This window comes from Carassius auratus, chromosome 21, assembly GCF_003368295.1.
Source record: "Carassius auratus strain Wakin chromosome 21, ASM336829v1, whole genome shotgun sequence".
Taxonomy (NCBI): domain Eukaryota; kingdom Metazoa; phylum Chordata; class Actinopteri; order Cypriniformes; family Cyprinidae; genus Carassius; species Carassius auratus.
Window position 1 is genome coordinate 12,243,598 of NC_039263.1, and position 27,074 is coordinate 12,270,671.

At 36.3% G+C, this 27,074-nt stretch overlaps 1 protein-coding gene across 1 annotated transcript in view; it reads right to left on the reverse strand.

Annotated features, from left to right (window-relative positions):
• The window catches only part of pcxa (pyruvate carboxylase a), a 119,152-nt gene that overhangs the window by 82,274 nt on the left and 9,804 nt on the right, over nucleotides 1–27,074 (reverse strand). Inside the window, exons 5-8 of the mRNA XM_026196014.1 lie at nucleotides 26,323–26,468; nucleotides 25,990–26,107; nucleotides 25,455–25,606; nucleotides 11,255–11,373 (exon numbers count right to left, since the gene is read on the reverse strand). Coding sequence (XP_026051799.1) covers nucleotides 11,255–11,373; nucleotides 25,455–25,606; nucleotides 25,990–26,107; nucleotides 26,323–26,468 — 535 coding nt within the window. The remainder of the gene's footprint in view (nucleotides 1–11,254; nucleotides 11,374–25,454; nucleotides 25,607–25,989; nucleotides 26,108–26,322; nucleotides 26,469–27,074) is intronic.

The following is a 27,074-nucleotide window of genomic DNA, read 5'->3' on the forward strand; positions in this document are numbered from 1 at the left end:
GCATCAGAATGAGATGAGAATGCACTAATAGTGGCATTTTAAGCAATGACTCATCTGTCTCTGACTCTTTTTTTCCTGGCATGCATTTAAATCCCAGGCAACGGTGCATTATATGGGATAATACAATAGACTACGGCTGATAAATCAACCATTTCTTAAAAGTGTGTCATCAGCGTCTTCAATCTTCAACTGTATGGCAATCTGAACTGTTAGGCAGAAGGGTTGAAGAGTGGTTGTTCTGTCTTTTACTATAGAATTGTCAATATTCAATATTCTGAAATAAGCTTAATGTGATTTGTATGCAAGAAGAACAAATGGCAGCTGAATCAACACACATATACATACATACATAAATATACATACACACACACACACTAAACTGCAATAAAAAAAAGACTTCAGAAAAGGGGTTGAATAATTAATTGCAGTTTTATTTTATTCTGCAATGATAATTTAGGTCTGTTGTTTGAGGAGCAACAAAGGATGTTGATTCAGGAACATGTACCACATGAATGAATCACAGTGCTGGTCAATGCTTTCTGAAACATTGCATTTCACATTTACCAAAAAAAAAAACACTCCCACACTTGCTACTCCCAAACTGCCATCGTGTACCCTTCAAATCTCCAGACACCACTGCATTTAAGCAGCCTACAGTCAGACAGATGAGAAAGAGTGAGAGAGTGCTGAAGAGAGACACAAACAATGAAGACTGGGAGCTGGAGACAGACAAAACAAGAGAGCAGAGAGAAAAAGGAGGACAGCAGAACAGAGGCGACTGCAGTGAGCAGCATGAGAATGGTGATGGAAGCTGCTCAGTGATGAGGTGGGGGAGCCATGTTAATATATTCAGTCTGATTCGCTATTCCATTTTAATTGCCAAAGCCAGGCAGCAGCATATGCAGAAATTATGTGGGAGTGGAACAATCCCAGTCAGTAATACAACACAGACTGAGCCCCTGAGTGACAGTGTGTTGTTGTGTGATTGACTGTGTGTGTCTGTGTGTGTTCTTCCACAATGTTTAATATCTTCCAATGCTCCTGCTACCAGAATTTAAAGAAATCAACAAATGACGACACGAGTATCCAAGACAAGAGAAAGTCAAAGTCTGATGTGTGACAATATTCCCTCATCAATATCTATTCTAAATTTTGTTGACTATGTTTAACACACACTTTTTAATTTTAACAAAATATAATGACTGAATACACGATTGATATATTCAATTTTTTTCTCTACCCGTGTATAAAGGTTCAAGGGTAGATAATGGTACAAATAATACAAATACAAATAATACATTTTTTAAATGTAAAAGAAAGTTATTTAATAATTGTAAATGGCTAAACATTTATATATATATGTATATATATGTATATATATATATATATATATATATATATATATATATATATAAATGTGAATATTTAAAAAAAAATGATAATTCTACAACATATTAATAATATATTTTTGTCAATATTATTATTTGCAATATTAACAATAGCAGAAACCTTTTTTCATGTCATATACTGATCATTTTAATTTTAATGTCATATACCGATTTAATTACTGATATTTTCTAATTTTCTACTCCCTAATACAATTATATAAAAGTTTAAGGAAAAAAAAAATGAACAAATCACTTAAGGGATATATATAGATGTCAATTAATTTAAGTAGTTAACATATTAATATATAAATTAAAGGGTGGGTGAAATGCTCGTTTTCACTCAATATCCTGTTAATCTTGAGTACCTATAGAGTAGTACTGCAAAGACTCCAAAAAGTCTTTATTTTTATTATATTTATAAGAGAAAGATAGTCTGTACCGATTTTTCCCGGAAAAACACGACCGGCTGGAGGCGTGACGTGTGGGCGGAGCTAAAGAATCATGAGCGCCAGTAGGCTTTTGTGTTGAGAGCGTCTGGAAGCTGTGACACAGATCCAGAGGCTGAAATTTAACAAGAGCAGCATCAGCAAAGGTGTCTCTATGTGGTATGTACTGAAACTTTATATATTTGCTTAGCGGTTTTGGAAAATGACTAAGTTCCACTTTATGTCGTCTTTTTTTTTCTTCTTTTTTTTAAGCTGTACATGTGGAAAGTGCAGTTTGATGACAACATCGCATGTCGTTTACTTGATGTGCTTATGCGCTGATAGCTAAGTTAACAACACAGAGATATTTGAAACCGCATGTGGTTCCAACACACGATCGTGACCCTTTTTCGTTGGGACTGCATTATCCTTAAGAAATAAACGATGTGCAATCCGAAATGCAGGGAACAAACAAAAACACTTGCACAACTCCGTTGATGCTCTGTAAAAATAAACTCCATCCACTGGTCCCTTAATGCTGTTTCTCTTTTGGTAATCTGTGCAGGGTTGTCTTGCCCTGGCAACCAAAAACACACTTCTTTTGTGACTTTTCGCGACGCTCTCGCTCTGATCAGGCTGTGCTCAGCCTCTCAGTGCTCTGCTATACTGGAGCGCGCGCTCTTCCGGCAGAAGTGCCCTCAGGACCCATATAAGGAAATTCCGCTCCATCTAACGTCACACAGAGCCATACTCGAAAAAAACTTTCCAAAACTTGTGACAAACCGGAAGAGGTTGTTTTGGAGCAAAAATACTCCTTCAAACGTACAACTTAATTTTTGAAACTTTGTCCATGTTTAGCATGGGAATCCAACTCTTTAACGGTGTAAAAAACTCAGTATGCATGAAATAGCATTTCACCCCCCCTTTAACATTTTAATAATAATGACTATTAATTAATATCAATATAGTATTAAAATTAAAACAATATTATCTAGAGATTGTACATGCACATTAATACCTAACAGAGACTCTAAATATTTAACTTGGAGTATGAGTCAAGTCCTAAGTCTTTGGTCACAGTCCGAATCGAGTCCCAAATCATTTATTGGCTCCGTAAAAAATCCCATTGATAATCCTCATATATTGAAATCTTCCAATTTATGAAGCTGTTTTATAGGCTATAGAGAACATATATCATCTATGATCTGCTTTGTTAAAAAAGAAGTGTTAAGGTTAATGTACATCCAGCCTGTTATTTATAGGCTTTGTTTTAATCCATTACCATGTTTAATATGCTTTTCTATAATCAAAGTGTCCAATCTACCATGACACATAAGGAAATAAGTGACATGGATATTACATCTATTCAAATAAAGTTCCAAGAGGTGCTGCGTCTATATTTTCTTTCAAGCAAAGGACAAAAAAAGATACATACGAGGCCATGTGGTGGAAAAAAATACTGTTTCTGTTCAGGGTTTTGCTCCTGAAATCTATACTATTTTTTATATTTTACTTAAATACATTATCTACAATAATCAAAACATTTTAATATTGAGCAGAAAAGAAAGATAACTAGCAGTTTCAAAGTTTTAGTTCTATCCTAGCATCTAACAACAATTTTCCCAATTATAATTACATTATTCTTTTGAAATGTTCTTAGCCTATATATTAATAATGCTAAATGTAGATCAGAAATGTCTGAAAAAGCTGAAAAGTCTTGCATGAAGCGCATTTGGCTTTAGATAAAAATACTTGAGTATATAGGGCTGAAAGATATTTGCCATAAACGACCCTGAGCGCTTGTTATGTGATCTGCTCCGCTGTTTTGACGTGCTGCTCACTTGGTGCTGCTGTTACGGTTTGTGGACAGGATAGATGCCAGGGTGAAGATGCAGTCCGCCTTTTGAATATCAGTTATATAAGTATTTAAGGATAAAAGAGTAGAGTTGCTTTTAAAAAATTCACAACTCCTCTTCCTCTAATCAAGTCTGGAGTAATTTAAGGTCGAGTTTGAGGTCAAGTGTGAAGTCTATTAAAATATGACTTGAGTGTGACTCGAGTCTGAGTCACTAACTCGAATTCCCATCTCTGACACCTACATACACAAATCGACAGTTGGAAAGCACAACAGATAGATCAAACAATAGCTAGACGACAGAACATCACAGAAACAGCTAGAAAGGAATATGGAATTAAAGAGCAACAGAGCGATAGAAAAACAGCTAGAAAGGATGACAGAATTAAAGAGCAACAAAGCGATAGAGCAACAGCTAGAAAGGTTGACAGAATAACAGAGTGACAACTACAAAGGATGAAAGAATAACAGAGCAACACAGCGACAGCTAGAAAGGATGACAGAATAACAGAGCGACAGATAGAAAGGATGACAGAATGACAGTAATAGCTAGAAGGGATGAGAGAATGACAGCAACAGCTAAAAAGGATGACAGATTGACAGCAACAGAGCGACAGCTAGAAAGGATGACAGAATAACAGAGCAACACAGCAACAGCTAGAAAGGATAACAGAATGACAGAGCATCAGCTAGAAAGAAAGACAGAATGACAGAGCGACAGCTAGAAAGAAAGACAGAATGACAGAGCGACAGCTAGAAAGAAAGACAGAATGACAAGAGCAACTGAGCGACAGCTAGAAAGGATGACAGAATGACAGAGCGACAGCTAGAAAGAAAGACAGAATGACAAGAGCAACTGAGCGACAGCTAGAAAGGATGACAGAATGACAGAGCGACAGCTAGAAAGAAAGACAGAATGACAAGAGCAACTGAGCGACAGCTAGAAAGGATGACAGAATGACAGAGCGACAGCTAGAAAGAAAGACAGAATGACAGAGCGACAGCTAGAAAGGATGACAGAATGACAGAGCAACAGCTAGAAAGAAAGACAGAATGACAAGAGCAACTGAGCGACAGCTAGAAAGGATGACAGAATGACAGAGCGACAGCTAGAAAGAAAGACAGAATGACAGAGCGACAGCTAGAAAGGATGACAGAATGACAGAGCGACAGCTAGAAAGAAAGACAGAATGACAGAGCGACAGCTAGAAAGAAAGACAGAATGACAGAGCGACAGCTAGAAAGGATGACAGAATGACAGAGCAACAGCTAGAAATGAAGACAGAACAACACAGACAGCTAGAAAGGATGGCAGAGCTACAGAGCGACAGCTAGAAAGGAAGACAGAATGACAAGAGCAACAGAGCGACAGCTAGAAAGAAAGACAGAATGACAAGAGCAACTGAGCGACAGCTAGAAAGGATGACAGAATGACAGAGCGACAGCTAGAAAGAAAGACAGAATGACAAGAGCAACTGAGCGACAGCTATAAAGGATGACAGTACTACAAAGCAACAGCAAGAAAGGACAGAAAAGCGACAGTTAGAATGTATGACAAAACAACAGAGAGTGACAGCTTGAAAAGGAGGACAAAATTATATAACAACAGCTAGAAAGGATAACAGAATTACATAGAATGAACAAAGGACAAAGGACAATCGAGCGACCACTCAAATTCAATAAATCTCATCTTTTCACACAAACGTTTGGGTCTGATTTCAGTGTTTAATATTTCTTCCAGTCTGCGTAGAAATAACATCAGAGGAGCACAGTTGAGCCCCTGTACAGATTAACGGGAACACTGTCCCTCAGTCTTATCTCTGGTCAGAAGTGTGTGCAGGTGTCGGGTCCAACCAGCCTGTTTAAACAGCATCATTACACACCACTGTTGACAAAGTGCTTGAGCCGATCAGCCTATTGTTACCTGCTGCTAAGGAAAAACACACAAAAACTCCTGGAGAGGGATTCTGGCACGGATCAAGTCTCTGTCATCACATAGAGGGCTCTCAAGGGCCTCCTAGGAACGCTCGTTTTTTTATCTGCTCCATTCAGAGCCAAATCAGAAAGGACAGAAGCTTTACACATCAATACCACAACAAATCCAAACAAGTAAAATCACATTGACAGTAAACAGCACTCCATTATCTGATGCAAAACTACACAAGCAAAAGGTCATAAGAACAAACCCACAAAGGACTGAAATCAGCCATGGAGAGAGAGCAATGGGTTCGTGTGGGTAGTCCACATTTAGTAAAAAAAAGAAAATAAAAACCTCACATACATCAGATTCTTTCCTCCTACACCATTCCCCTTAAATTCATATTTGACCTTTAATTACCAAGTCTTCTCTCCAGCTAACTTTCACCCTTAAAACTTTTGGCATTTCACACGTCCCGTAATGATCTATACCATTAGTTGGCCGTCCATTAAAAAGTAAATCAATACGCTTGCAGAAAACACACTACAACAATGCACTAATGTCTCAGCCGGTCCCCTGTTAGGTGAGAAAGGTTCATCTGCCTCATTCATCTTGCTTCTCTCTCTCAGTGTCTATTTCCTCTCTCTCTCCTGCACTTTCATCACTCCGTCTTTCCAAGCCCCCTAATGCCCTTGTCCAATCTCTTCCCTGCAAAAATGGACCAATACAAATGAGCAGCTGCAATTTAGCAACAACCCAAAGTAATTAGAAACCCATTACCAGGGTCACCTAGAGACAGTGCACCCACACACACACCAACACAAAGGACATGCACTCTCTCACACACACAGAAAACAAACATGAATGCAGAATAAGCGTGAAAAGTCAAGGCATAACTGCACAGCTGTGAGGCGTGGAAGGAGGCAGTGAGTGAAGAATTGAAGCACTCAATCAACTCTTCGCCATGCACTTGCTGGCTTCTGCATAATCAAGGAGAAATGTGTAGCCGGAATTTTGAGCATCTGCATCAAGTCTGGTCCACGCAGAAGCTTGTTCTGGTCAAAGGGTCAGGCTCATTTTAATTTAATTAAAAATGTAATTTAACTCAAATGTTAATTTAATTTAATTGTAGAAAATTAATTTAATGTAATAAAATGTCTCATATCAGCTATTTATTTATTTGCACCATTGTTTGAATAGTTAACTAAAACTATTACAACTTTTTCAAATAAAGCAATCCTGCAGAAATCCTGTAGAATTCAACCAATCCGATGATCACATATACTGTATATAGTAGTCACATGGACTACTTTGATGAAGTTTTTCTTACCTTTCTGGACATGGACAGTATACTGTTCACACAGCTTCAACGGAGGGACTGAGAGCTCTCGGACTAAATCTAAAATATCTTAAACTGTGTTCCAAAGAGGTCTTACGGTTTTGAAACAACATGAGGGTAAGCTATTATATATATATATATAAAATTATATATATAATTATATAAATTTGCGTGAACTAACCCTTTAAACTGTGAACCTTTAAAGCGGAGTCTAAAAATATATATGGTCTTTTTATAAAATACATTTTATATTATACATTTAACTAAAGCATCCTGCAAGCACTTTTATTTTTCCCCCTTTACTCATACTGCACAAAAAGTGGTTCAATAACGTTGAATGTTACAAGGATTGATTATTGCAAATGCAGATCCCACTGTGCTCTGGTTAAACAATTTTTACAGTACACAGCCCTACTTTCTATATGCATTACAGACTCTGATGGTTAAAGTTGAAATTCACAGCAGCTGATTTTTCCAATTTTTTGGAGAGTCAAAAGTGCCCGTAGTTGCAGATACACCCATATTATATGCATGTTGTTTAATATAACGTAATATAACAATTTAATATTACCATAGTATATTATTTTATTTTATATTATATTGCCAAATGACCTTCATCTGCATATTTAAGTTTTTAAAAATGTTTATGTGTTAATTATATAATGTAATGTAAAATTAGATATATAAAATTAGATAATATAAATCTAAATTAATAAAATAAATCAAGCAAATATCATTAATGAATAAAAAAACTCAAACTTCTGAAATACACTGTAAAAGATTTAATGCACAACTGAATGGCTATTTATTTAGTTTCAGAATATACTGTAGAACTGCAGCTATGCAAAGATTATACAAGCTAACAATTAGTCATTGATTTAAGGCATTTTTGGATATTAATTTATGATATTAATTTACTCTGTTGTCATATTTATTGCACAACATAATAGAGCCCATCACTTGCCTAAAATCTTTAAAACAGAATATGTAGGCTATGACTTACACCAACATAAGCCTGCATATGACTTAAATTTATGAGCTAATGTACCGTTCTCATTCGACCCCAATATATTATACTATAAGAGATTTCATTATACTGTAATGGATGTTGATACCAGAATCAGACTTTCTTCTGGTGTGAAATGAGAATAACTTATTTTTTCTTGTCTGCTGCCTTTATGCCAGTTTAGCAAAGCTGCTATTGAAAAGAGCCAATTAGGTTGAAACTTGCCTTTTTTTAACCAATATTCATTAGAAACTAGACGGACTGTAAATTGTCCAAGTGAATGATCGTGAAACAATAAACCAGAACTGACAGGAACAGATTAGAACGTACCAGCTGTGTTTTTCCACCAACTATCACTGTGGTCAGCTGTCTTATTACGGTCCTAAGACTTTCTGACCCAAAGGAATGACACAAAGATGGAGGAGATATCAAATTATGAAAACATGATGGGTAATTATGGGCAGCTGGCATATTTTATTACCTTGCCAGTGGCATGGAGCGACAGAGTGGCAGAGGGTAATTGATCTTAATTACTGTGCCCAAATGAAGGTCATATCACCGACACAGAGAATGAGACTGGGGGACAGACGAAAGACCAGCTGCATACAAATATACAGCTGAATATGATTGTCTCAGGATCAACAATACCAGAGATTAAAGAGAAAGTAATTGGCAGGAAGGGTCAGGAGGAATAAGGCTCTTTTTACTGGAGTCTGAAATGGCTCGTCACAAAAGAGAACCTATTTTTGCCGCCCTTTCGTCTTGCTACACACACCTACACACACACACACAGAAAACCAACTGAAAAAGCACTCATGTCATTTGCATGCTTTAATAAACCCATCTGACTGCTTCAAAAGCAAAATACAAGCTAAATGATAGTGCAAATTTCAGTAAACTTAAATGGTATGCAAGAGAGCGGTGTATTATTAGCAAAAATATTGCAAAAATGTATATTATAAATATAAACTATTGTTTAAAAGTTTGAGGTCAGTAACTATTTCTTCAAAAAAATGCTTTTATTCAGCAAAGACAAATTGATCAAAAGCGGCACTAATGACATTTAGAATATTCTAAAAGAGATGTTTTCAAATAAATGCTGATCTTTAAAAATGTCTATTTATCAAAGAATTTAAATCCTAGTAAATCAAAGTATCCAAATCAAGTATTCTGTTTCAACAAAAATATTAAGCAGCACAACGGTTTTCAAATTTCACAATAAGAAATATTTCTTGAGCACAAATCAACATATTAAAAAGATTTATGAAGGATCTTGTGACACTGAAGACTGGAGTAATGGCCTTTGGAAATTCAGCTTTGCCATCCCAGTAATTAAATATTTATTTTATATTGTAATAACGTTTCACAATATTGCTGTCCTGATGAGAATAAAAAATTTATTTTAAAAATGTACAGAAAATAACTTTATATAACCTCTTTTGCTGTTTTATGGGTTTCTGTCAGCACTGATTAATTTATTTGTATTATACTTTATATTTGTTTCCCACTTTTTTTTTTAATAGACAAACTGTCTGTATATATTTTTTATCTCAAAAATAATCTATCCAGTATAAACTTTCTGTAGCCCTCATTATGGCGACACATTTTTGCTATTAAGTACTATCTTATTAGCTTGACTATTACTAATATTGCTGTTTATTAGTACTTATTATAAAGTACATGTTCTGTATGACCATATTATACATCCCTAATAACTATTAATAAACAGTAATCAGGTGTTTACAGAGTCAAAAGTCATTGTTAATAGTTAACTGGACCTTAAAATAAAGTGACCAAACCTTTCTAAAGTCAAAATATTTCAAATGGTCCAGATTTTTCTGATGCTGACTTCTTAATTTTGGATTATGAAAATAGTAATCATTTCTACAACATAAATATACATGCTGAAAAGAGTGAGAAGGACAGGCATTGGACCCAACATGATGCACATGTTGTGATCAGACTGGTCAAGTTTAATATCTGAAGCATAAGTGTGAAGACTTTATCCCGGAGCAGCTTAAAAGGCAGTGAGTTAGCAGAGCAGGTGGGGTGTAGAGTGACTCAGTATGAGGAACAGAAGGTGGCTGCTGGTGAAGGCCTTGGCATACAAGCCCCACTGCTGGCTAGAGAGCTGGAAATCAAGTTCATTACAGTCATATGCGCTTCCAAGGCCTCTCGCTCGGAGCTGGGTTGCCACGCGATGCCAATTGCAAGCTGACAGCTTCAATTTCATGCGACAAGATGGACATTTATAATGAATGGAGCCCTGGTACGTCTGCACAGGCAGTCACGCTCCACGAACTCACTAAGTCAGAACCAGCAGCAAAGATGGAAAATTGTCCAGAGAGGTTAGAATCACACGTATTCATCCAAGAGTGCACGTGTACAAACGTACAATTTTGACACATTAATTAATCCTTTGAGCTTTTAAATTAGATTTTCTTTTTTTTCCTTTCAGCCCAATATTAATCGAGTCCATATTTTTTAAAAAATGTGCTGACATCATGTGTTAGAAGAATCACCTTTCCCCACCTATATATTTAATCTAGCACATTTAACCTCTCCCTTCTGTGTCTTTTGCCTCTGGGATGAAAAAGATAACAACAAACCACTTTCCTCCTATACAAAGCGCTCTTCTATGTGCGCTTCTTACTAAAATGAGGAAGGATGCATTTCAGATACAAGCCCACTGAGAATCTCACAGGTTTCAAAGGGTCTAACATGATGATATCTTTGCACTTATTATCATGTTTTTTTTTCCCAACACGGACATTTTAACAGCTGTAGTACAATACAAATTTTGAGTGTTAATTAGAGTTATGGGGCTGCTATACATCACCCCACATTTATGCAAGTTTAATTGCTTTTGGCCACACAAAATGTCTTGATAAATGTCAAGGAATATTTAGCGGAGTCATTAGTTTGCGAAAAAAAGAATACCTTCTCAGAATCTAAATGTCAGACAGTCAGGTGGTCAAAAACGGAACCATTATGCATTTTGTTAACACTTGTCTTTGTGTAAAAAAAAATAATTTATATATATATATATATATATATATATATATATATATATATATATATATATATATATATTTATGAGGTTCAGATGTGTCAAGAACACGGGCAAAAAAAATTTGAAAGATGAATGATGAATTAAAATGATTTTACTTAAAATCATATATATATATATATATATATATATATATATATATATATATATATATATATATATATATATATATATATATAGCAACATTACTGAATGATTTGTAATTTTCAAACCATTCTTTTTCAGATTCATTCAGAGACCGAGAGACACTCACTCTGTGATCTCCTCAGTAACCGTGTGCTCCACCTGCAGACGGGAGTTGACCTCGATGAAGTAATGTTTACCGTGTTTATCCACCAGGAACTCCACTGTGCCTGCGTTCTCATAACCGACCTGAGGAAAGAGATAGAACCGACTGAGTTATGATAATTACAAACTTTTCAAATGTTCACAGGCACAATTTGCATCCTCGCATCCTTCCAAACCCATAAGAAGTTTGTTCAGCTTTAAAACACAAATTAAGATATTTTTGATGAAATCCGAGAGCTTTCTGACCCTGGATAGACAGCAATGCAACTGACACATTCAAATCCCAAAAAGGTAGTAATGGCATCACTAAAATAGTCCATTTGACATCATTGGTTTAATCTTAATTTCATGAAGCTACGAGAATACTTTTTGTGCTCAAAGAAAACAAAAAATAACTTTATTCAACAATTTCTTCTCTTTCATGTGCATATGCATTCACGACAGCATTTGTGTGTTTTCCTCTGCTTTTAAACAAGGTGCAGCCCACCTGAGTTCTACCTCAGAATACCAGCTTGTGCGTCGTAGTACTTTCGTGAATGCACATCGAAGACAGAAACAAAAGAGCAGAAATAGTTTAATAAAATGTATAATTTTATTTTCTTTTGCGCACAAAAAGTATTCTTATAGCTTTATAAAATTACGGTTGAACCACTGATGTCGCATGGACTATTTTTAACGATTGAGTTCTTACGAGTTTGGAATGACATGACAATAGGGCTGGGTATTGTAAAAAAACAAAAAAAAAAACAACAATACCTTGACTTTGATACCGGTTCCTGAACGAAACTTTTTTTTCAATAACAATTTTATGAAATCAATTTGAACAAGATTACATTATCTAAAAAAACTTTGCTTGAATTTTTTCAGCTTGTTGAGGTTTATACAAACTCAAAGACTCACCTCCTGAGCCAATGCACAAAGGAAAAAAATTTAACCAACACAATACATTTAAATAAAGCTCAAATAGTCTTCAGTTAACACATCTGTTAGGCTACATTTACATTTACTAGTGCCTGTTGGCATTAAAACACATTGCTCAGACGTCAGAATCATGATTTCTATTTATTTTTTCCACTGGTTTACTGATGAGCATTAGCAGCTTCCAGCGCTGTCTGCCTGTTTTCTCTCTTCTATGATCACTGCTCTGACTCAGAGGTAATAACACATTTGATTTCAGCAACATTACATAGACAAAACACACATTAAACGGCAATGGGAATTACAAACATTAAATAGTGCTTTAAAGTGAGTTTTGAGTAAAAGCAGAATATAATTTGTATTTATTGTCTTATTTAGTATGATTCCATAGTTTGCATGAATGGACACATAACATGCTTTCGGTCATGTAGTATGTATGAAAGGACATCTGCATATGACCAGAACTCCACGCAGCTCCTGCACGCTCCATTGGAAATGAATGACTTCTGGTATTTCGCTTGTCCTTTTTCGGAGAAAGTAAAAATGCCAGTATATGATGAGGATCGTTTTCATATTAAAACAAAAACACACCAGTGTGAATGTAGCGTTACATCTAAAGGGGCTGGGATGCATTCACATGACAGCATCACATGTGTGACACATCTCAGAGTGTAACCGGTGTAAACTAGTAGGTTTGTGTCGACTTGACGAGGACTCACTGTGCAGAGCGTTCAGTGTATTAGTCGAGAGCTATGGAGAGCAGACTGCAAACATTGATCGATCTGCACCATGCCTCTAGTTAAACACACCAGCTAGTGCTGCAGGCTTATTGGCTCACTGACACTGATGAGATTTACCCCTTGGGTATCTTTAAATTTGGTACCGAACAACGAGACTCAATGGTATTGAGGCAATTTGGTTAGTGCCTGTAAAGTATCGAACTCTATCCCCTTCATGAGGGTTAGTAATTATTGATAGAATTTTCCTTTTTGGGTGAAATATCCCCTGGAATGGCTGAATTAGATAAGTGTGCCCCAATAAAATATTTACAGAGTTTAATCAAACTTTCTTCCAAACCACCACAGGTACTAGATGATATTCAAAAATTGTGTGCATAATCGGACTTAAACCCCTCTTATATCCATATAAAAAACATTTAGGCTTACATTTTATATTAGTTTCCACTTAAAGTTTATATTTTGTGAAGATACAAGCTATGAAGCAGTTGAGAATGAGATTTGTCAAAGTTGGATATGATATGGATATGTATATATATCCAACTTTATATAAAGAGTAAAAAAAAAAATTCAAAAACAGTTGATATTTGCCATACTCTGTAGTATATATTGCTTTACAGGAGTATGTACGTAAATGTATGTGAATAAAGTTGGATATAACGTCTATATTTGTCTACCTCAGAAGGTCAAACTTAACATTATACATGCCATTTATTTTTTTATTTGTTTTATTAGGGTGACTGTTGCATCTTTATTACCTGATTCACATGACTGAACACAGTTTGAAAGATCTGCATGATTTTATTAAAAGCAATAAACTTTAAATGGAAAAAAGTATAGTTCGTGTTAAATAAATGTGTTTGTCATCAAAATAACTTAATAATTGAGCTTGACAGATGCATTTAAAAGATACAGTATATATATATATATATATATATATATATATATATATATATATATATATATATATATATATATTTACAACGAACTACTTCCACACTGATTTCTGTTAGATAATAGCTTATCCAAAAATTCTCTCTCCAAGGAAAACTGGATGTCTCTTTAATGGGACACCAAATGCTAAAAATGCAACTACAAACAAATCAAAATAAACAATTATAGAATATCATGTAAAAATGTCTGAGTTGCTGTTTTTTATTGTTTATTATTTATATTTTTAAAACTGTGGCTAATACCATGTTACCACATTTTTATGCAGCAATAATAGTCACCTATGATATATTTTTGTGAAAATGATGGTTCCTTGTGGTAAGGATGGATTACTGGAAAGGCAGCAAGACAGCAGGTTGCCTCTTACTAGGCCATGTCTTGACACACACACCACATAAAGCCCAATAGGGGCTCTATAATCCCGTCCCCAAATTTTGCAGAAATGCAATCCAATTCGTCCTTAGCCCTGTCGCAGCTGCCAAATTTCCTAATGCAACACGTTTGGATACACACTGCCTCGCTCACACACACAGACGTGTAGTGTTCGGAAAGTAAAGCATCCTTGATAACTGGCTGCCAACACACACCAAGATCAAACAACCAACCCTTCAAATTCCTGGCTGATATTCATACTCACACCCGCTCGAAAATCTTGCAAGCCCTGCGAGACCGCAAGAAGACATGAAGACTTTACACTTAGACTTGAGTACATCAATCATTCTCAGCACTTTCTCTCTCACACACACACACACACACACACACTGAAATACAGTGAGCAGATTAAAACTATTAGACCGTCGCAATGAAGGAGATGAAACTAAACAAGACGGTGCACAATGCCCACCAGAAGAAAGGTACAGACAGGAGATTAATTGGTTAAATAAGATGATGAAAGGAGGGAGAGCAAGAGAGAGGAGGACAGATGGCATTCCACTGAGAGGACTAAAGAGGGTGAGAAAGAAGGAGGGAGAGAGATGAGTAATTATGAGTTTCACAGTTTGATACAATTTCTAATTACTTCACAACATCCATAGCATAAACAGGGTCTGCCGGTGCCGGAAGTCTATGACAAAAGACAGAAGAGGTCAAAGAGGGAGGGGTGTGGAGTTGGTTTTCATTTAAGAGTCAATATATGGAATTATGACTGACAGAAGAAGAGAGAAACAGACAAGGGGGCTTAAGAGCAAAGCTTTCACCACGATTCCAGGGGAAATATTTTAATTTCAAACTCAAATGAGTAATTATTATGTTTTTTTTTTCAGCAGAGTATAGGGTATAATCAACTAAAACTGACATTTTTACAGATATAGGTGTTTCCAGAAAGTAAAAAGTAATTTTATATTTTCCTTATCTACCTTTAATACATGTGAATGCACAGTCTTAATCCTTACTTCCAAATAGAGGTGTGCGATATCATAATTTATGACCATGAATGATTAAAAATGTCGGACCCACTTTATATTAAGTGGCCTTAACTACTATGTACTTACATTTTAATTAATAATTTAGTACAATGTACTTAGTGTACATACATGTTTTTACATTGTACTTATATTTATAAAAAAAACTACATGCAATTACATCTGTATTTAATTTCTGTAATTATATTTATAATTACACTGTTGACCCATACTTTACACCTTAACCCACCCTTAAACTTACCCATACCTCCAACCCTCTCCCTAACCTTACCCCTATCCCACCTTAATAGCAGCAAAGGTGTTTTGCAATACAATATGAACACGATAAGTACATTGTACTTATTTTTCATGTAAGTACATAGTAGTTAAGGCCACCTAATATAAAGTGGGACCAAAATGTCTCCACGATCTTTGTTGCAGTACATTTGCAGTTCTGACACCTCGGTCTCAATATACTATACAAGGCAACATACATTTACAGTACATCACATGTTAACTCAGCGGCAGAGTTACACTCATGGGACACTGCACTTATTCGCAATCACAAAAGTACATTATTTGCATGTTTTAAAGCCTTGCAGGTTAAACATTTAATCTGCATGCTGTTCTGATATGCGCTTCTTTTTTTTTTTTTTTGAGCGCATACATGAAGCAAAGAGCACTCTATTACTAGACTAAGTTATCTTTCACATTTGATTGTTTTCTCAGTGAACTATGGCTCTTTGTACCAGTAGTAAATGCTTCTCCATCTGAGAGAATTATAGACTGAAATAATAACTGCTGAAAACTCATTTTTTATTTTATAAACTTTAAACTTTTACATTTTAAATGGTTCTATTATTTCACAATATTTTAAATGTATATTTGCTAAAACATTTTTTCCTGGCAACATTTATTTTTTCACTTTTATTTTATACATATATACTTAACATATAAAAACATCACGTTACTGAACCCAAATGTCATTGTAGCTCCATATTATTTTCCATCACAAAAAAAGAATAGAGATCTTAGGCAGCTTAAAATATCCATTCAGCTTAAAATATCGTCTGTTCTTGTGTTTTACATAAAAATGAAAAATTGGTGTCGGTATGAAAATGTACCAAATTTGCAATTTTGTGTCATTAATTCCTTTTTTCACCTTCCAATTTTTGTTGCATCAAAAACAGCAGCTCAGAAATTCTGACTAACACTGAATAATATGAAATATGAGAGGAAGGGTAAAAGATATTCGTGTGAACTATTCCGTTATACACCATTTTTTGTAGATTCGGTTACATCCTTGCATGAAAGAGATCGAGACCGTAGTGAGAGTGAGAAAACAGATTCTGACAAGCAAAGAGCAATCACTGAAGTTAAACAGCCTTATGTAAATACCCTCATCTTTAACTGATGATTAGTGACAAAGATGCTTTATGTTCACAATCAAACTCAGCTTGCCTCGAACCCATGTAAATGGGGTTTTTATAACAGTGAGTGTACTGTAGAGTGTGGGTCTGAAAGCACATCAAGGCTGTGATCCCCAACCTGAGCTTCAGGCACTGTGGGTAGAGCAGCTGTCTCCATGGCAACAGCTGCCATAAAAAAAAAAAAAAAAAGGAAAACACGTTAAAACAGGAAAGATGTTTCTGTCACGTAAATACCATTTAACTCCTCATCCTGGTGTCTGACCAGCACATAAAAAAGCTGTAACAGCGACCACAACAATCTAAACAGTCCCCCTAGAAGAACAAGGTTGCCGAAATGTGCGTAATGTAATTGGTGAAGAGAGTCGTCTCGCATATTCCTCCCTCCATGACAACTCGGTTATCCGTTTAACAGGGATCCGACAAAAAGGACAAATTAACAAGGCTGCCCATCATGGGGTCAACACAGAGAGCTGAACAACAACAACAACAACAACAACATATAAAAAAACTATTAAGAGGAAGCCCTCGGAGAACAGAAAGGAACAAAACGACAGAAATCCTGCACAGGAGAACCAAAAAATGTAAATAAAAAGAGAGCATTTATTGGCGATAGCTCTGAAGGTCAGAGAGAACACCGCCACATCCTTGCTTTTCATTAGTTAGGACGTGGGTGAGATCTCTCATAACTCTGTAGAATGTAGTCGAATCATCCTATAAACAGATGTTATATATAAATTAAATCAATATAATTTTGTTTTGCAACTATTTGTTTAAGCTAGGGATAGGGTTAATTGTATATTACAAGGGAAATCAAGAAAAACAATATTATGCATTTATTATCTTTTTTTTTTTTTCGATTTTAATTGACAGTGCATTATTATAAAGACTTGAAGTTCTGTTCTTAGGTTATGCACAATAAATGAATGAAAATAAATAAACAGTCATATGTTCCTGTGGCTCAATTGGTAGAGCACTGCGCTATCAAGCGCAAGGTTGGGGGTTCGATTCCCCGGGGACACATGATATGTAAAAATTGATAGTCTGAATGCACTGTAAGGGGCCGTTCACATATCGCGCCTAAAAACGCGTGGAAAACGCTAGGTGCGCCGCTTTGTCCTTCTTTCCAAAGCGCTCGGACAGAAGCGCTCTTGAGGTGTCTGCCTTTGCTAAGCAACCATGATGTGCTCTCTCCATGAAGACGCGGAAATTTCAGCAAAGGATAAATGGATTCGCCTACATTGGAAATAACGAACTTGCCCACGCAAAAGATGCGATATGTGAACGGCCCCTAAGTCGCTTTGGATAAAAGCGTCTGCTAAATGCATAAATTTATTTATGAATTTATTTATAATGGCATCATCATCCTCCTTTAGGAAAGTAAACTCGACTAATTAAAGTCCACTAATGTTTATATATATTTATGATTAGGATGCATCATAAGATGTTAGCTCGGTTACCAAGTTTGTATTTGTAAACATTAGTTTTAAATATTTCAAATCAACACCTCGTTTTTAAAACTTTAAGCATGTTTAACTGGCAAAACGATCAACCCTGTTACGTTTCGAAAGACATAATTAATATTTTAGTTGACAATTTAAGGTTTTTATTTCCATTTTAATATTTAAAGTAAACATACAAACAAAATAAAGTATCATTTATCATTAAGTTGTTTTCTTAAAATCAACCCCGCCAATATTCCTTCCCTTTTAAAGTAACAAATTATACCCCAAAAATAAATAAATAGATTCTGATATTGGCATCACCATTCTTTAGGCCAGCAACCTTCACTGATTTAAGTCCACTCATTTTATGATTTCATCTTATTTTTAATTTTGTCAGTGAATAGGGCACAAGCTTACACATCAACTCTGTTACCAAAGTATACATTTGTAGGCCTCAGTGTTAAATTCTCCATGATTTGCACTATAGTTTCATAAGATTCACAACCATAGCATATTTCACAACCAAACATAATTAACTGGCAAATCCATCAACCCTGCTACCATCAAATCTGATACATTTCAATTATTCATCAAATTATTATAACAGGATTAATGTATAAATTTGGCTCATTGAAATTGCTTATATTTGTAACACTACATGGTTAAAACAATACCAAATATCTGAAAGAAACCAAAAAAAGTCACCTGTCTCATGGAACGGCCCAGTTATTCTTACAGCTACTGCTGGAAACTCTTTAACATCTGCTAAAGGTCAGTTCAAGTCATGTTTGCCCCAATATGAAGAACGGGAAACATTATCACACGTGACATTTCAATTTCTGTGACACCCGGGCCTAATGCTTAAACATGATGGTGAAAGGCCATTTCGCTCTTACAGAATTACATGAAACTTCTACCACGCTTCCAAAAATGGTATTAAACAATTAAGAGAGCCAGGGAGAATTTTCTCTGACATTAAAGACAGAGCGTGAGAGAACAAAGGAATACATCCCACCGCACTTAAGAGAAAAGCTGTACTCAGCAGAAAGAAATGAGATTGAGGGGAGCTTCAAGCGTCTAAGGGAACATGTCAAAAGCTCAAATGAGGTTTTAATGCTTGCTCTGAGAAATCTGAAAGCCTGGCCATCTTCTCCATTTCCCTCGTCCATATGATAGAACAGATGGAGGAGAGTTTTTAGCTCGCGCACTCTCTTCAGCTTTCTCTCGCTCTTCCTTCACCAAGTTCTCTCACTTCTTATACAGACACACACACACAGACAATATTTCATATCTCTTGCTCGCACACGTTCACACACATAAATGCTAATGCATTCATATTCTCCAGAAGGCGTAACAACTGACAGCAGAGAGTCCAGAAGGGGTGAAAGACGGGTGACCAGCGCTGTATTTTATCTGTACGTGCGTCTGTTGAATTCAGAAGTGGACGTCGAAAGGAACTCTACGCCGATAACACACTCAATGAATCTTTTCAGTGTGGCGGATGATTCCAGCCTCTCCAAATGTAATCATGCATGTTTATTCAGGAACTCTATATCTAAAATGGCTAGGTATTAAAAGATTTTAACGTCTTTGACATTACTTGGCCAAGTGTAAGGTCTTTCATGAATAGTCAGAAGTTTTATTTATACTACTCAAGAAATGTCAGGTTTGTGATTCATCAGACTGACACAAACTCTGCAAGGCAGGCGTGCAATTGCGCACATAGAGGGACGTGGTGTATCTGTGCGTGGACATGATTACACACGCTCGCACAAACAAGTCAACAGAAATTGCAAAAACTGCTGCCAACCATGAAATGAACTCCATTTTGAGTGTAAAGTGGGTTAACAAATTAACATAAGAGGGGTTCTGGGTCCACTTGGGAAAATTAGTGAATTTTGCACATTCTGAACCTAGATGCTAAAATGTAGATCGCGAGTTTGAATCTGAAATCCTGCTCCCTTTACTCCATTTTCTGTCTTCCCTTGGAATGGTTCATACAAATATGAAAATTTGGTCATCTTTTACTCACCCTCATGTCATGCAAGACTCGCAAAAAAGATGAGATTTCAAAAACCTTTAGGGTCCAAAACAACATTGGACCCCATTAACACCAACACAGTTTCACAGAAGAAAGTTTGGAACGACATGAGGGTTAGAAAGGGTTTACTCCCCCTTTAATATGATTCAAATTACAAATTAAAAAAAAGCATTAAACACAAAAGATGTAGCATTTTCAAGCAATTCTTTTACTACAGACCAGAGAAGTCAATTCAGTCTCTAGACAGTCTGGGAGTAATTCATCTTTCCCCTTCAAAAGCAGGCTTCAATATACTCTTTTTCTGAGTTCAGAAAGACTCTTTCGCTCATGAAGTCAGAACATCGGCACAGGCACATGTCAATAGTCAGTCTATAAAGCTCTCTCTTCATATACAGCCCTCGACTGTCACTTAGGACGTCAAATACAAACCCACTGGAGCACTAAAGATGAAGAACACAACAGAGGACACATGGTTTCCATTTACATTAATGCATTTGACATTTTTATCCAAAATGACTTCGCAAATCGCACATATACATGTGTCCTCAATGGCATTTGATCACAGACGCAGCAAAAAGCTCCTGTCAAGAAACTTCTCTTTTGATTTTGAGCTAACTGTCAGCTTGACTTGCGTTTTCTGGTTGTTTGCTATAGTTGTGTTATAAAAGAAAAGCTTTGACATCTGCCTTAAAAAATAAGTTAATGATCAATATAATGAGAGCATCTGATGCCATCTGGTATATTATCAGACAAGCCTTTGCTCGTACATTGATTGGTTCCTTTAAATTGAATAAATCATAATTTATGCAAGAATTTGTTAAACCAGTATTTTTTTCCCTCTACCAAATCTTTAAATAAATCCTGACAGGTGAATGCTGCCATATGTCAGCCTTCGTTCCCAGACGAACAAGTGATGATCGGTAAGGACACCAACATTTGCTCCCAGGTAACTGAGCTTTACTAAGTTAACGTTAATTCATTTAAGTATTGATTCAGGTCAAAGCAGAGTTCATAGAGCCTGCGAGCATTCTGTAGAACAGTTCTGTGCAGTTAACACTAATGCGATCAGATTTTTTGCTAGAAAATGCTTTAAGTGTTTGCCTTGATTCTGATCTGCAATCTCTGCACTTTTTAAACATGATATCAAGCAATTTCTTTAAAATAACAATAAAAAAAAATGCTGTACTTATTCATTCCGGCCTACTTAAAAGGATAGTTCACCCAAAAATGTAAATTCTGTCATTAATTAATCACCATCATGTTGCTTCAAGCCCTTAAGATCTTTGTTCATCTTCAGAACACAAATTAAGATATTTTTGATGAAATCTGAGATCTTTCTGACCCTGAGTAGACAAGCAATGCAACTGACTTGTTCAAGGCCCAGAAAAGGAGTAAAATAGTTCATGTGACATCAGTGGTTCAACTGTAATTTCATAAAGCCACAAAAATACTTTTTGTGCGCAAAGAAAACAAAAATGTAGACTTTATTCAACAATTTCTTCTCTTCCAGTCAGTCTCTACAGCCATTCATCACATGGACTATTTTAATGTCCTTACTAGCATTCTGGGCCTTAAACATGCTAGTTGTGTTGCTCTCAATGCAGGGTCAGAAAGCTCTCGGATTTCATCAAAAATATATTAATGTGTGTTCTGAAGATGAAGAAATGCCTCATGGGTTTGGAAACGACATGAGCCATTTTCAGGTGAAATATGCCTTTAAGAAGAATTTCCAAAATATCACATTTTAACCTCTTTTTATGGGCGTCATTCATGAAAAATTCGTAAATATACGAGTATATATCTGAGTGATTTGCGCGTAAAGAGAACTTCCCGAAAACTCTTCTCCTGATTCACAAAAACTTCGTAACCGTCAGATGTGATAGTGAAATGTGTGTGTGTGTTAATGAATTCCAATCAGTCGTAAATGGGACGCGCGTGCACGCTCATTCTCAATTACCATAAATCCCGCCTATTAAATCCGACTGACAACTATATATGAGCATCATATTATGACACCAAACGAAGGATTTCAACATGTCTTCTCAAAAGCGACTGAAAAAGAAACATTTCTCAGCTGCAGAAATTGAAGTTTTATTATCAGAAGTTCATTCAAAACGCCACATTTTATTTTCAAGCGTACTAGTGGCGTATCAGGTCCTAAAAAAGGAAGTTTGGCAGCATATTACAGATCCTATTACTGACTCTCAAAATAAAAGTTAAAAGAAAAACCGTATGTATTTACTATATATAATATTTTTTTTCAAAATGCTGTGTAAATATGTACCCGATTAAGGTGAATTAAAATGCAGCCGTATTAATGAGCAAAACGTTCAGACGTAAAACGCACTATTTACGCGTGGCTGGGAGCAGGTGTAGATTTCTTTCGTACCAACATTTGGAAAATACGAATGTTTTAATGAATCCGAAAATTTACGCCAAAACCACTTTACACGCGATTTACACAAAAATTCGTTCTGCTCGTGTTTCATGAATGAGACCCTATGAGTGTATATTACTGAAAATCACATTTTCTGCGAGAAATTCTTTCAAGTTTGCCTTAGTCAGCAACAGTAAGCAAGAAGGGAGGAGTTTATGAAAGGATGGACTGGCTTGAGTTGCTGTACAGCTTCAGGTTTACCCATAATTTTTGTAACCTTGTGCCAAAAATCTCTGCCAAAGAAAAAGAACCACTTTTTCTCATATCTCCAGCAGATAAAATATTAAAGTCACAACTGAGAGTTTTAAACCTCCCCAAGTCCATATGCTTGCTTAGACTGGCATACAGAGATGAGAGTCAGCCAGATGAACAACATATGAAAGAAAAAAAAAAACCTCCTGTAATAATGAACAGATATCAGTGTCAAGATCAATCTGGATATCATCTGAAAAACACTAAGATGTTAAAGCACAAGTGGAGTTACGGTGGAAATCGGTTATCAATAAAAGTAATGGATTGCTACAGATATATTAAGGAGCTTTTTTACTCTTTTAAAACAGATGTTACTGTGTTTCTATGACGGCTTGTGTCCTGCAGCAAAACATGGCATATGTTTCTGCAGTGAAGTGGATGAATGGAAAGGTTTGATTATGGTTGTTGTCAATCCAATGGCACAGCAGCGACGCCTGCTGTCTAATCAGTGCACTGCATCCTCAGCTAAACTTGGTCACACATTTTTTCTAAATTACTTCATCCTTGCCAGCTGCCAGTCGAAAATAAAGCATCATGAGGAGATAAGTACACAGTTTTAACGAAAACATACTGTTGACACAGATACGATGAGAAAAATAGCAATGCCCGTTTTTGAAGAAGTAAAGGCTAGAAAAATTAGACCGTTTAAAACAATCCAGTCAATAATATGCGACTGACCCATTCAACCTGTGCGTGACGAAGTTAAACAGTGAAGCAAAACTCATCCTGTATGAGATTAATCAGATATAAACACGACATACTGTAAACACAATATTACAGTGATACTGAACTAAGTTACTAGTCAAAATGTGTGGGTCACACTGTGAATACGCTCCTTCTGTAATATTAAAACACCACAATGAATAAAAAGAAATGTCGACTTGTGTTATTTCAGGAGATCGGTTATTTTTATTATAAATTTAGACGATGTTAATAACTATTTTATTTAATAATAATTTTAAAAAGCTTTTAATAATAGTAATAATTATATTATTATTATGATTAAATAATAGTTAATTTCTAATTACTGAAAATATTTTATTTTGAAAATAAATTCTAACTGACCCTCTGATGTCACATGGACTACTTTGATGATGTTTTTATTACCTTTCTGGACATGGAGAGTATACTGTACACACAGTTTCGATGGAGGGACAGAAAGCTCTTGGGCTAAATTAAAATATCTTAAACTGTGTTCTGAAGATGAACGAATGGCTCGCGGGTTTGGAACGACATGAGGAGTTATTAATGACATAATTTAGATTTTTGGGTGAACTATCCCTTAAAGGGGGGGTGAAATGCTATTTCATGCATACTGAGTTTTTTACACTGTTAAAGAGTTGGATTCCCATGCTAAACATGGACAAAGTTTCAAAAATTAAGTTGTACGTTTGAAGGAGTATTTTTGTTCCAAAAATACCTCTTCCGGTTTGTCACAAGTTTCGGAAAGTTTTTTTCGAGTATGGCTCTGTGTGACGTTAGATGGAGTGGAATTTCCTTATATGGGTCCTAAGGCACTTCTGCCGGAAGAGCGCGCGCTTCCGAATAGCAGAGCACAGCAGAGACATTCACTGATCAGAGCGAGAGACCGAAATGTCACAAAAGAAGTGTGTTTTTGGTTGCGAGGGCAAGACAACCCTGAACAGATTACCAAAAAAAAAAAAAAAACAGCATTAAGGGACCAGTGGATGGAGTTTATTTTTACAGAGCATCAACGGAGTTGTGCAAGTGTTTTTGTTTGTTCCCTGCATTTCGAAAATGCTTGTTTTACAAACAAGGCCCAGTTTGACACCAGATTTGCATATCGTTTATTTCTCAAGGATAATGCAGTCCCAACGAAAAAGGGTCACGATCGTGTGTTGGAACCGCATGCGGTGAGTAAAACTGCTTCAAATATCTCTGTGTTGTGAACTTAGCTATCAGCCCGTAAGCACATCAAGTAAACAACATGCGATGTTGTCATCAAACTGCACTTTCCACATGTACACCTTAAAAAAAAAAAAAAAAGACGACATAAAGTGAAACTTTCCAAAACCGCTAAGCAAATATAAACAGTTTCAGTACATACCACATAGAGACGTCGTTGCTGCTGCTGCTCTTTTTAAATTTCAGCCTCTGGATCTGATTCTGGATCATAAATATACGCTGAATCTGACTGTTAGCCATGGTTTGTTTTGGATAATGTTTTTTTCCTCACGGTAATATCACAGCTTCCAAACGCTCTCAACGCAAAAGCCTACTGGTGCTCGTGATTCTTTAGCTGCGCCCACACGTCACGCCTCCAGGCGCTCGTGCTTTTCCGGGAAAAAATGGTACAGACTATGTTTCTCTTATGAATATAATAAAACTAAAGACTTTTTGGAGTTATGAAGGATGCAGTACTACTCTGTAGGTACTCAAGATTAACAGCATATTGAGTGAAATCGAGCATTTCACCCCCCCTTTAAATGTTTGAGCAGCTAGTTTATACGTGCATTCTTTCCTAACCATGAACTTTTGTAAATCAGCATTTGGAAAGAAGCCAATGCTGCCATCCGTCAGATGTTTTCACTTGTACCTGTCGAGCGAGGTTCACGGAGTCAGCAGTGAGTCTGTCTCTGAGGTGTGGGTCCAGATGCGCGGCCGGTGCGATCTCCACCACCTTCTGGTGTCTCCTCTGGATAGAGCAGTCCCTCTCGTACAAGTGAATGACATTGCCGTATTTATCGCCTACACACAAAGGGCCGATCAACTCATTGAGCATTACACAGAAGTCTTAAACCCATCTGGCACTCTAAACAAACCCATCTGCTAGTATTTCTCCAAAACATAATAACAAACACAGTTATATAACTGATCAATAAACACTATGCAAATTAGCAGACAACAGAGAACTGCATCATTCTGTTCACGGTTGAGAACCGTGCTCTCAATGGAAATATATGGTTGTTTTTTTTATTACCTTCCAAACATTGTATTTATTTCACAGAAGATGGCTTTGGAATGTAATAAAGGTGGGTAAATGACGACAATGTTGATTTCCGCTTTATCCGTTTCTTTATTATTAGGATACTGCATCGGGCCAGAGACGGACCACACACAAACTCACTTACCCAAGATCTGCACCTCGATGTGTCTGGGTCTCTCAATGAACTTTTCCACAAACAGAGCTCCATTGCCAAAGGCTGCCAGGGCCTCACTGTACGCACGCTGATAGTTCTCCTCTAGCTCCTGATCACAGATAAAGCCACAGGGTTAGCCAGTGTAAATACCCAGCAGACCAACTCATACAGCACAAGTAACTCAAGAGCAAACAAACCTAAAGTGCACACAAGGGCCTCACTTTTGCATTCATTTTGCGCTCACAACTGGTTCTCAGAAGGAATGGCCCAAACATTAAAAGTGTTCTAAACCCTTACAAATAATTTGACTCTTGGACACATTACCTCATACTCCCTGACCACTCGCATTCCACGGCCTCCGCCTCCGAAAGCAGCCTTGAAGATAATCGGGAAACCGTAGCTGTTGGAGAACTCTTGAGCTTCCTGCAAAGACGAGATGGGACCATCTGTTCCAGGTACCACCGGCACACCTGCAGGATAACCAGATAGATCTGCCTTATTACCTTTTTTGGGGGGAGGGACATGCACCATAGCAGTGTCATGCCATTCTTTGATGTACCATATATACATGATGCAATACCAGTTTAGTAGACTAATGTTAAACCATACCAAAAAAATAAAATTCTGTCATCATTTACTCATCCTTAAGTTGTTCGAACCTCGCAGCAACTGTTTGGTACAGGTTTGGAACAACACGAGGATTAGTAAATGATGAAAATGTTTTCATTTTTTAAGTTAACTATTCCTTTATGCTAAACAATGGTTTAAAAAATATATCTATTTTTCATTTTAAAAAGAATTTTATTAATATAACAAGGCACACTTTAGCTTTAATAGAGTGCCACAGTTTGGTTCTGAAAATCAGTTATATTAATTTTCTCTATCAGGCGTCTTAATCTGTTAAATCCAGACATACAAGGCTGATAATTAGTGGAATATTTTCTGAAGCCATCAGCCAGCATTATTTCAACCTATTTTTAAAATGAATCATATTTAACAGCAGAACTACTGGTGAAAACAACATTACCCATGATTATGCAAAGAAATCTCCACGATCAGAAAACCACGACAAGCAA